This window comes from Mobula birostris, chromosome X (genome assembly GCF_030028105.1).
Source record: "Mobula birostris isolate sMobBir1 chromosome X, sMobBir1.hap1, whole genome shotgun sequence".
NCBI classification, from domain to species: Eukaryota; Metazoa; Chordata; class Chondrichthyes; order Myliobatiformes; family Myliobatidae; genus Mobula; species Mobula birostris.
Genome location: NC_092402.1, coordinates 53,112,617 through 53,125,550, shown reverse-complemented (window position 1 = coordinate 53,125,550; position 12,934 = coordinate 53,112,617). Strand labels below are relative to the sequence as shown.

The 12,934-nt window shown below is 43.7% G+C and overlaps 1 protein-coding gene across 1 annotated transcript; it reads right to left on the bottom strand.

Annotated features, from left to right (window-relative positions):
- Positions 1 to 7,162: 7,162 nt before the first annotated feature.
- On the bottom strand, positions 7,163 to 12,624 carry LOC140191516 (homeobox protein Hox-C12-like). Its single transcript, XM_072248968.1, has 3 exons — positions 12,156 to 12,624; positions 10,941 to 11,189; positions 7,163 to 7,173 (listed from the first exon to the last, which is right to left on the bottom strand). Exons 1-3 carry the CDS (start codon positions 12,622 to 12,624, stop codon positions 7,163 to 7,165), a joined length of 729 nt encoding a protein of 242 aa, XP_072105069.1.
- Between the last annotated feature and the right edge of the window lie 310 nt (positions 12,625 to 12,934).

The window sequence follows — 12,934 nt, the reverse complement described above, 5'->3', positions numbered from 1 at the left end:
ACAAAGACACACTCAGCAGCACATTTGTATACACGCACACCCAAAACACAGACACCCTCTCCAACACATTCATGCACACATACAGGCAAAACACAAAGGCACACTCATCAACACATTCATCCACACACACAGAAACACTCATTAATATATTCGTCCACATGCACATGCAAAGCACAAAGACACAGTCAGCAACACATAGTCTCACTCACACACATTCATCCACACACACGAACACACTCACCAACACATTCATCCACATAGACATGCAAACAAATTCACCCTCAGGAACACATGCATTGGTACTCACAAACACGCTCACCTACACGCATTCATCCACATACACAAAGACACTCACGAACACATTCAAACACACATGAAAAACACACACACACACACACACACACACACACACACACACACACACACACACACACACACACTCACACACATACATACAGTGCCAGAGGTCGGGATGGAAACCGGGTCTGGCAGATTCAGATGAACCTAGATTTGGAGCGAGTTAAGGATCTGTGCCTCAGCTGAGGAATGAGGCACACATCTGTATGAGACTGAATGCGGCACTACGTCCCGGTGAGTAGGCTTCCCCACTGAAAGTGAAGCACTCAAATTGCGGTAACGGGAGCTCGGCAGTCCACTGGATGAAGTCTAGGAAATGTTCCCACGATTCATATATTGTCCCATTTTAAAGAACGATTTACACAATCTTTCTCCACCGCACCGCAAACGTAGCACTTAATTTACACACACTCATGTAAAAACACACTCATTAGTGCGCACGCAGTCACTTACTCGCGGGTGTGCAAACACACATACACACACTTACTTGTACAGACCTACGGCACACAGTGCTGTAGAAAAAAGGGATCTGTGAATGTAGGTCCATAATTCATTGAAAGTGGCCTCACAGGTGGATATATTGTAAAGTAAGCTTTTGGCACATTGGACTTTATAACTCAATGTACTGAGCACGGACGATGGGATGTTATGTTGAAGTTCTATAAGACACTGGTGAGGACTAATCTGGTGTATTGTGTGCAGTTTTGGTCACAGGAAAGATATAAGCAAGATTGAAAGAGTACAGAGAAAATTCACAAGGATGTTGCCGGGGCTTGAGGACCTGAGTTATAAAGAAAGATTGAATAAGTTAGGGCTTCATTTCTTGGAAAGTAGAATACTGAGGGGCGATTTGACAGAGGTATACAAAATTATGAGGGGTATAGATAGGGTAAATGCAAGCAGGCTTTTTCCATTGAGGTTGGATGACTACAACTAGAGGTCGTGGGTTAAGGGTGAAGGGTGAAAAGTTTAAGGGGAACATGAGGGGAAACGTCTTCACTCAGAGGATCGTGAGAGCGTGGAAGGAGCGGTCAGCGCAAATGGCGCATGTGAACTCGATTTCAATGTTTTGTTTAAGAGAAGTTTGGATGGGTACATGGATGGTAGGGGTATGGAGGGCTATGGTCCCGGTGCTGGCAATGGAAGTAGATAGTTTAAATGTTTCAGCGCGAACTAGATGGGCCAAAGGGCCTGTTTCTGTGCTGCACTTTTCTATGACTCTATATACACACATCTATGCTTATGTATTATTGCTCTCTTACACACAGGGACACACACATATACAAACTGATGCACGCATGTACATACACACAGATTCACACACACAGAATCCACTCTATCTCACCTACCCTCCCCATATTCTCTCACACACAAAAATTCCGCACACTAAGACACATACAGACACAATCGCACACACTTTTACACACCAATGCACACATGTATACACACACCCATATTCATTCATTCTTTTTCTCTCTCATATACAAGCCTGCATACTAACAAACACACACAGATGTACACACATAGGCACACAATTATACACACTCAGGCACACTTATATATACACCCATATTTATACATTCTCTTTCATACAAAATCACGCACACTAACACTCACACTTATACATACCCACGCATCCATGTCCATAAATATCGCTCTCTCTCTCTCTTTCACACACACACACACACACACACACACACACACACACACACACAAATAAATAAATATATAACACACTCTTATTAAACCACACAGCAACATAGACCTATTCTGATGACCCAGATTGTATTGCTTTTAAAACAGTATGGCCATTTCTAGATTATCACAAAGGTATTTTATGAATATCCTGGGATAAATCTGTGAAGTAAATTCCCAAATTACTCTTTACTGAAATCAGCTAACAAATTCGAATACCGAGGATTTTGTTTTGCAACTATCCCTCATAATGCCAGACCGGCAAATTGTTCTTTATTTAACCAAGGGGTTGTGGCTGCGGCTGACGTGATATCAAATTCAACTTAGGGGAGAGATGGGCGAAGCATTAAAAACCTGCATCTTTAATCTAAATTTATCTGTAAGGAATTCGTCCATTAACATTGCGTAAGCGAACTTTAACAATGCATCCCCTTTCATTAAACAATCATGACATTTTATTGCATTAAACAAGCCCTCAGAGGCGTTGAAAGGTTGATGCCTTTGACCTCGGCTAAAGATAATATGTTTGTTGACTTAGTTTGTCGTGGGAGGATATCTATCGCTCTCTCTCTCTCTCTCTCTCTCTCTCTCTCTCTCTATATATATATATATATATATATATAGATGGACTACATATAGCAAGAACTCTGCTTAAACTGTCATTTTTAGTTAATTTGCAGGCAATTTGCTTTAAATTAAGCGTAACTAACCTGTATTGTCTCACTTGTCTTTTGTGTCAGTATCTCCCTCTCTGCCCGTTTCTCCCTCCCTTCGCTCTTTCTCTCTACCCACTCTTTTTGTCTCCTCAACCAATCATTGTGTGTCCTTCCTTATCTCTGTCTCGCTCTCCGTCTCTCTATCCCTTGCCTCTCAATTCACACTTTCCCCTCCTCACCATGTCTTCCATTTTTCTCTATCTCTGCCCCTCTCTCCCTCGCTCCACTCCTCTCTTTCTCCACCCTCTCCCATTTTCTTTCCCTTTCCCTCTCCAACTCTTCCCCCTCTCTCTCCACACCCTCACTCCCCCCACCCCTCTCCCGCCCTATCTCCTTCTTTCTCACTTTCTCGCCCCTTCTTCCTCCCCTCCCTGTCCTTCTTCCCTCCTTCTCCTTCTCTACCCCACCCCCACTCTGTAAATCCTCTGCACAACCGCTCTCCTACTTCTTCCCTTCACTCCCTTCCCCCTTCTGCCCCCGCTCTTCCATTCCTCCCCTCCTCTCTCTCTCCTCACCCCCCCCCACACCCTCTTCCCACTCTACCTCTATCGGACTCCGCCCCTTTCCAATTTCTTTTCTCTCCCCATCCGCTCTATCCCACCTACCCTCCCACTCCCCAACTTCCACTCCCTTCCTCCCATGAGCTCTCCCCTTCTCCTGCCTGCCTTCCCTCTTTCTCTCTGCTTCCCCTCTGCCCTCGTTCCATCCCCCTCTCCCACCGTATCCCCGCCTCTGGCCCACACAGCATTAAAATCCCAGCGCACAGATATTGGGAAGGAAGAGAGGTACAGAGGAGAGACTTCCTCCCTTGTTCGGCCCTATTTGCGTCCAGTCAGTCCCACTGTCTCCTTTCTCTCCCCCTTCCCCCACCCCGGTTTTCTGACTGTCCATCCTCTCTCTCCTCTCTACCTTTCTCCATATCATACCACATCTCGCATCCCCACAGCCTCCCCCTACCGACAAGCTAAAAGCTCTTTCCTTGCCGGCGGCAGTGGACGGCCACACATGATCTCTCTCAATTCATCCTTGGAATTAAGCATACTCAAAGATACATTTGACATGAAATAAAAGAAAATAACACTGTCATCAGCATTCGTAAATATGGACCATAATTTGTCCAGCCTAGCCTATACTTGGTCTACTTTCCTCGCTGTGTCAGTAAAGCAGCTAGCATACTAAAAAGACCCTACCCACCCCGGACATTCTGTCTTCTCCTACCTTCCATCGGTCAGAAGATACACAAGCCTTAAAACACGAACCACCAGGTTTGTACACCTCCTACCCCAGTGTTATCAGACTATTAAACGGTTCCCTATTGCGATAAGATGGATTCCTGACCTCACAATCTACCTTGTTGTGGTCTTGTGTCTTAACGTCTACCTGCACTATACTTTCTCTGTAACTGTGACACTTTATTCTGCAATCTGTTATTGTTTGACTTTGTTGTACCTCAATACACTGTGTAATGATTCGATCTGTATGAACAGTGCAAGACATGTTTTTCACTGTATCTTGGTATATGTGACAGGAATAAACCCCTCCCCACCTTCTTATTCTGACTTCTCATCTTTTTTTTTCTCCAGTTTTGATGAAGGATCTCGGCCCGAATAGCCGGCAGTTTACTCTTTTCCACAGATGCTGCCTAGCCTGCTGAGTTCCTCCAGGACTTTGTGTGTGACACTCTAATTGCAATGGTTATTTAAGGATATTCAAGGAATTAGTGAAAGTCCAACTGATTGCAATGGGACGAAGAAGAACAGCTGCGGATTGTTTCCCCAGAAACCCTATCTCTGTGCGTTTCTCTCTGAGATTTTGGAATCCAGAACTACAGGGCATGGGTTAAGGTGAGGGAGGAGATATTTAAGAGGAGCTTGTGGGCCAACCTCTTTACATAAAGGGTTAACCTATATAGAACGAGCTGCCGGAGGAGGTGGTCGCGGCAGGTACAATAGTAGCATTTAAAAGTAAGACCAGCGAGTCTTACTTCATGTGGTGGGCAAATTGTTGGAGAAGATCCTGAGAGACAGGATTTATGAGCATTTGGAGAGACATAATCTGATAAGGGATAGTCAGCATGGCTTTGTCAAGGGCAGGTTATGACTTACGAACCTGATTGAATTTTTTGAGGATGTAACAAAACACATTGATGGAGGTTGAGCAGTTGATGTAATGTATATGGATTTCAGTAAGGTATTTGATAAGGTTCTCCGTGCGAGGTTCTTTGAAAAAGTAAGGAGGCATGGGATCCAATGGGACATTGCTTTGTGGATCCAGAATTGGCTTGCCCACAGAAGGCAAAGGATGGTTGTAGACGGGTCATATTCTGCATGGAGATCAGTGACCAGTGGTGTGCCTCAGGGATCTGTTCTGGGACCCCTACTCTTTGTGATTTTTATAAATGACCTTGATGAAGAAGTATAAAGGTGGGTTAGTAAGTTTGCTGATGAACAAAGGTTGGAGGTGTTGTGGATCGTCTGGAGGGCTGTCAGAGGTTACAGTGGGACAGTGATAGGATGCAGAACTGGCCTGAGAATTGGCAGATGGAGTTCAACCCAGATAAGTGTGAAGTGGTTCACCTCGGTGGGTCAAGTTTGAAGACAGAATATAATACAAATGGTACGACTCTTGGCAGTGTGGAGGATCAGAGAGGTCTTGGGATCCATGTCCATAGGACACTCAAAGCTGCTGCGCAGGTTGACAGTGTTGTTAAGAAGGCATATTGAGTGTTGCCATTCATCAACCTTGGGGTTGAATTCAGGAGCTGTGAGGTAATGTTACAGCTATATAAAACCTTAGTTAGACCTCACGGAGTATTGTGTTCAGTTCTGGTCACCTCACGACAGGAAAGATGTGGATACTATAGAGAGAGTGCAAAGGAGATTTACAAGGATGTTGCCTGGATCGGAAGGTGTACCCTATGAGAACTTGGCCTTTTCTCCTTGGAGCAACGGAGTATGAGAGGTGACGTGATAGAGGTGTATAAGATGATGAGAGGCATTGATCGTGTGGATAGTCAGAGGCTTTTTCCCAGGGCTGAAATGACTAACACGAGGAGAGCTGAGCAAAATACACATTAAGGTACAAATATTAGGCGTACTATCGTGAAAGCGAATGATATAAGCATTGATTTAAAATATGGATAGACATATTCAAATAAATACATAGTTATGTTATTCGTATGCAGCATTGCACATGAGAGAGATACAGAAAAAGACGGGCAATATTTTGTATATTTTAAAAAAGTGATTCGCTCTGTTAATTAAAAATCAGCGATACATCACTAAATCGCACCCCCCCCCCACCAAACCAAAAACACGCCATTTACGCTAATATCAGCAAAACGAGATTAACTATTTGCCCTAAATGCACATGACAGATGAACATCAGGAAACGAGTTAAGTTTTACCGGTCGACACCAGTCCCATAAACAAAACGATCCACCAAACTAATAAATATATATAAAACTTGCTGTTTTACGCTTTGGCCTTTTACTTAAAATTATTCTCATGTAGAAACAAAACACGTTGTTGCACACAACTTCAGCCTGCGTATTTACACACATATCCGCATTTTTATTGCAAATACAACTATTCAGCATCCCGTTATTACTTTTCCCATGTACTACGTCGCAAACGAATTACACCTCACTAATCACAGCTCCCCTGAATACATATTTTAAATTAACTTATTAGAAAACGAGCTTAGATTCACAGGACAGGGAGAATAATGGGATGCAGACATTTTTTTTTGAAAAAAGTAAACTACTGGCAGAATTTTAAAACTCATTATTCATCCCCATCTGTAAATGTAGATTTTAAATTAACTTAATATTGAATAGGTTAAGTTTCACAAAAAAGACACACAAAATCACAAAAATTTGTGTCTTTCCTTTTGAAAACAAAAACACTCAAATAAAAAAAATAATTTCACCTCACTATTCCCCCCCTCCCATCGCCACCTTGAATAAACGTTTCACATTAACTTGTTGGAAATCGAGTTATAATTCACAGGACAGGGGCAATATAGGAGTATGGATATTTACACTTTTCTTCTTTGGAAAAGATAAACTATTCACAGAGTTATACATTTAAAAAAAATTCAGCTCAGTATCCACAACACCACTCCAAATGCATGTTTTTCATTACTTTATTCGTTAACGAGTTACATTTCACAGCAAAGAGACACATAGGGGCACAGCCATTTATATATACAGCGTTTTCCTTTTGAAAAAAAGTTATCTTCTCAGAAGATTAAAAAGTCAATTTCACCTAATCATATAGGTATGAAATATAAGGATACGGATATTTATATATTTTGGGGGAAAATTAAACTATCCACAGAATTTTAAAGCTCACCCATCACCCCCACCCCGTAGATACACATTGTAAATGAACTTACTTGTAAACTGATTGAGAACCAGAGACACAGAGAAACACGGATACTTAAGTGTTTTCTTTTGAAAAATGTTAATATACTCAGATTTAAAGAAAAGTTAATTTTACCCCACTAACCTAGGAGTACAGATGTTTAGATAATAAAACAATTTACTGAAACTTTCAAAAACATATTTTCACCCCATTAATTAGCCCCTTATTGTGACGCATTCAGTTTTTTTAATAGAAAAGTCAATTTCACCACATTAATCTCACCACCATCACCCTGAATACACTTCTAAACTAGCATATTAGTACAAGAGTTGTGATTCACAGGTCAGAGGCAATATAAGAATACAGATGTTTTTTTCTTTCGAAAACAACTTACAGAATTTAAAAACTAAATCTCTTTCACCTCACTAACCACAATCATCCATTACGAGTGCACTTTTTAAATTAACTTACTCTAACTAAGTTACAATTCACGCGACAGAGACATACAAACACAGACAATTTCATATATATATATACTTTTGAAAATATGAACAAACCCAAAATTTAAGAATAAAGTCAATGTCACCCGACTAACCACCTCCAACTGCTCTCTGAATACATATTCTAAATTAATTTGTTAGTACACGGATTGAGATTCACAGGACAGGATCGATACAAGGGTACCAATATTTTGCTCCTTTATGAACAAAGCAGCTTACTGAGATTTTTAAAGTCAATTTCATCCCATTAATTACCCCATATCCCGATTGTACACTTTAAAATAAGTTATTAATACACGAAGTGTGATTAACAGAATACAGATAATATAATGGCACCGAAGTTCATGCTTTTTTGGAGGGGAAAAAGACATTTCGCAAAATTATTAAAAAAACAAATCAATTTCACCTCATTATAAGCAGCCCCCACTCCAAATGTACGTTTTACATTAACGTATTCATAAACGAGTTACAACTCACAGGACAGAGACACAGAAAAACAGATATTTATAAACTTTTTTTTATCCCTTGAAAATAAGCCATTATTCCCAGAATTTAAAAAATAAAGTCAATTTTAGCTGACTAGCCATCCCCATCCTCACCGTGACACATTAATTTGTTAGTACACAAATTAAGATTCACATCAGAGGGACAAAATAGGGGTACATATATGTATATACAGTATTTTCCTCTTTTGGGAAACTTCAATCCAGATAAACGGGTTAATATTCACAGGAAAAAAAATATTCTCAGGAGTATAAAAGAGCCAGCTTGTCTAATCGCAGCTCTCGCTCTAAAAGCATCTTTTAAACTAATTTATTAGTAAACAAGTTTCAATTTACAGGACAGGGTCACATCGGAACACAGACACTTGTATATATTTTTTCTTTAAAAAAGCATACCCGGAATTTTTAAAAATCTGTTTCACCACAGTTATCTTCTTCTACATAAGCGAAATATGATTCGCCGGACAGGAACACACAAAAGTAGAGTTATTTATGTAGATTTTCTTTTGGAAAGGTTAAACTACCCAAAGAATTTTATAAAAGGAGCCAGCTTCACTAAACTCCCGCAGTGTGTAAAAGGGTAATGGGGAGGTAGTGGGAAGCAAGCGTTTGCCCACTCTTTATCGCTCTGCCTCAAAAAAAGGGCATAATTTGCCTGCAAAGACCCTCTGTTACAGGTATTATAAAAAGAAGCGGCGGGCATTTTTGCGACACTTGCCCTGCCTCGGACGGACTAACGTGCATGCGAGAGAGTAAAACAGTTGAGGGATTTGGTGGGGTTGGAGGAAAAAGATTTAATTCCTCTCATACCTCCACTGTAAATTCCGGTGGCACCTAATCTAACCTCTACCACATTCGGTTAACGCCGATTCAGACGAGAAGCTGATTTAAGCAAATTGGGCTCAACGTCGTCAGAGGAACCCACTGCTTCACACATTGGTTTTGACCTGCGTGCGAATTTGCATGGTGACTGCATATGCATGCCCGTCGGGCGGAGGCGTTTAAACATTTAAACACACGGTCTCCCACGCATGATCACGCGTGCGGATACACGGGCACATCCTGTGCAGTCACACGCGGAAATCAGCATTAGCACGTTTGTACGCAACAAGAACATTTATATAAACTAAATATGCATTCACACGCATATTTACACACAACATTCATTTACACACAGCTAAACACACTTACGTCCTTACACTAAATTACACACAACACAAACGCTTGCACACACTGATATACAAAATAAATCATATATATTTATAAGAACTGTGATATGCTCTCACACACACGTATTTATAGAAAACTAAAACACTTTCTTTAGTGTCTTATACACAACTAAAGCACGCAGATGTTGACATATGCACACATATGCAACTAAACTATACACATTTTCACACGCAAACTAAAGCACACGCATGTTCACATCCAGTATTATGTAAAACTGAAACGAATACATTCACGCACATTTATACAAGGCTAAACTCATTAAGTCTACAACACACATAATATTAATATAAATATGTTTATACACACACTTAAACATACAACTCAGTTTCACACACATTTACAGTATATTCAATACACACTGATGCGCAGAATTAAACATAGAAAACCTACAGCACAATATAGGCCTTTCGGCCCACGATGCCGTGCTGAACATGTACTTACTTTAGAAATTACCTAGAGTTACCCATAGCCTTCTCTTTTTCTAAGCTCCATGTACCTATCCAGGAGTCTCTTAAAAGACCCTATCGTATCTGCCTCCACCACCGTTGCCGGCAGCCCATTCCATGCACTCACCACTCTCTGCATAAAAAAACTTACCTCTGACATCTCCTCTGTACCTACTTCCAAGCATCTTAAAACTGTGCCCTCTCGTGTTAGCCATTTCAGCCCTGGGAAAAAGCCTCTGACTATCCACATGATCAATGCCTCTCATCATCTTATACACCTCTATCAGGTCACCTCTCATCCTCCGTCGCTCCAAAGAGAAAAGGCCAAGTTCTCTCAATCTATTCTCATAAGGCATGCTCCCCAATCCAGGCAACATCCTTATAAATCTCCTCTACACCCTTTCTATGGTTTCCACATCCTTCCTGTAGTGAGGCGACCAGAAATGAGCACAGTACTCCAAGTGGGGTCTGACCAGGGTCCTATATAGCTGCAACATTACCTCTCAGCTCTGAAACTCAATCCCACGATTGATGAAGGCCAATGCACTGTATGGTTTCTTAAAGACAGAGTCAACCTGCGCAGCAGCTTTGTGTGTCCTATAGACTCGGACCCCCAGATCCCTCTGATCCTCCACACTACCAAGAGTCTTACCATTAATACTATACTCTGATACGTTAAAGACAAATTAAAGACACGTTTATACAGGACTATATACACGTTATACCGAACCAGTATACACATTTTACTCAATTACATATACACAAATTACCCAAATATATATACAATTTACCCAACTAAACACACACACACACACACTTGCTTGTCCGCTCTCGGGCATCGTTAAATACGTCAACTCACTTAACTCACTTACACCCACATATTGAAATCTCTCCTCTTACGGAACTGGGCAGATTGTCGTGGTGATTGGAATGGGAAGAAGAAGGTTGTGTTTTGGGGAGGAGGATGGAACCTACGGCAAAGGAGACAGGACTGTGACTGATGAATGTCTTTAATGTATTTTTTTTGCGCGTGAGTGGTTCCTTACAACAGCCCCACCTCACTCCTTACTCCCACACCACCGCCACCTCAAACAAAGAAAATCCCTCCGCTTTAAGAAGAACGAACCTCTTGGGAAGTAGTAGAGACTCAGTGCTTGGTCACGGAGGAGTAATCGCTTCTTCTTCATCCGCCGGTTCTGGAACCAGATTTTCACCTGCTGGTCGGTGAGGACCAGTCGGTCGGAGAGCTCCCTGCGCCGCTGCCGCATGATAAACTCATTCACCATAAACTCCCCCTCCAGCTCCGCGATCTGGCTTTTGGAGTATGGTTTCCGCTTTTTCCTTGATCGGGAATGGAGGGGATACCAGGACGTTGTTTTCAGGATGAGTAGAAAAGGAGAGAGGGAGAGCGAAAGAGGAAGAGAAAGGAGGGGGAGAGAAAGTCAGCAACGTTAGCTAAACAAATATTTCAGAAGTCAACTATTGCACGGTCCCTACACTCCTCCCTGCCACTGTGACCCCCTCTGGCCCTACGCCACTCTCTTCCTCAGTGACCCCCTCTGGCCCTATATCCACCCCCCACCTTTGTGTCTCCCCCTTCGGACCCACACCCTCCCTCCCCTACACCCCTTCCTGTTTCTGTAACCACCCTCCTCCTCTGCACCCCCATCTCTGTGACCCCCTCCCTCTCCTACATCCTCTTTCCGCCTCTGTGTCCCTCCGATTCCAGACTATTTACCAGTTCCCATCTTCCTGCCAGAAGTGGCCCAGCCCTTGAGCTCTGGACCCCTCCCTTCCCCTTCCCTCGCCTCTTCTGAGTCTAGAGACACTCGAAGTATCATTTAACTTCCGAAATGTTGACCGCTGAACTTGGCCAAAGGTTTCGAAACAGAACCATCTAATCTCAGATCCGCCTTCTGTGCGTAATAAATTCGAAAAGATGCTGACACATATGGAAACATAAGAGGGAATGCGAACAGTGGCGTTGTGCGTGAGTATCTGTGTCTGTGTGTAACTATGTGGGAATCTGTCTCTCTGTGTATCTGTGAGGGTGCGTGTCTGTGTCTGTGTGTGTGTCTCTGGTGTCTCTGTGTCTGCCTCAGTCCGCACGTGTGTCTGTCTTTGTGTGTGTGTGTGTGTGTCTGTATCTTTCAATATGCCTGTGGAGTTTGCACGTTCTCTTCCTCTGTGTTTTTCCGGCTTCGGGTGCTCCAGGTTCTTCTCAAGTCGCGCGGAGTCGGTGGGAGGGTGGTGGTGATGATGGGGTGGGGGTGGAATGTTTGGGGTGGTTGATATGTGCGAGGGGTCGCAGGACGAGGTCGAAGCCTGAATATATGCTCACCCGAATCGGTGAACGTTTCCCGCGGGGCAAGCGGCGAGCAGCCGCCAGGTTCACCAACGGAGTTCAGAAAAGTGGAGGCGGATTCGGTTCCCAGCGCGGGACAGCCCTCTGGCGTGTCGGCGGCGGTATTTGTAGCGGCCGGGAGCTGGAACTTGGTGGGTCCGGAGGCCGCCTTTTGAGCAACTCTCCCACGGTAAAAGTTCTTGGCCGGCGGTTCAGAGTGGACACAGGTCCGGCTGTAGGCGGGCTCCACCGGAGCCGGCGCCCCGTTTGGGTAACTCTGCGAGTAGGCGCTCGCCGCCGGCTCCGACGGAGCCCAGGGCAGAGCGCAGACGGCTTCTCGCCGAGGGTAGGTCAGCGGCGGCAGAGAGCCGGAGCCGCGGAAATCGGGCAGGTAGAAGTGGTCCCCGGTGTGGAGGTTGAGAAGCGGTCCCACGAAGCCGGGGCTGAGTGCGGCGTCATCTCCCATCCCGGTGACCGGCTCCTGACTCTCTCTACCACCTCAGAAGATTCGAGTGAAACGTAGTTAAACCTGGGGGAGGGGTTGCGGATCTGATTGGCCGGGAAGGGGCTGTCACGTGGAAGCCACCTGGGTATTTTTTAGGACGGGCCGCGACTCTCTCCTGCCCTCCCCTCGCCAGATATTAACTCTCTCTTCTCTCCCTTCCTTGATAAGTCTCGATTCCCAACGCCAGACCGCAGCTGACAGCCACAACGCACTTGGGCGTACTGCGCACAGTTTTGGTCATGTATCTGACGGGAAGGATGTCACTAAGCTG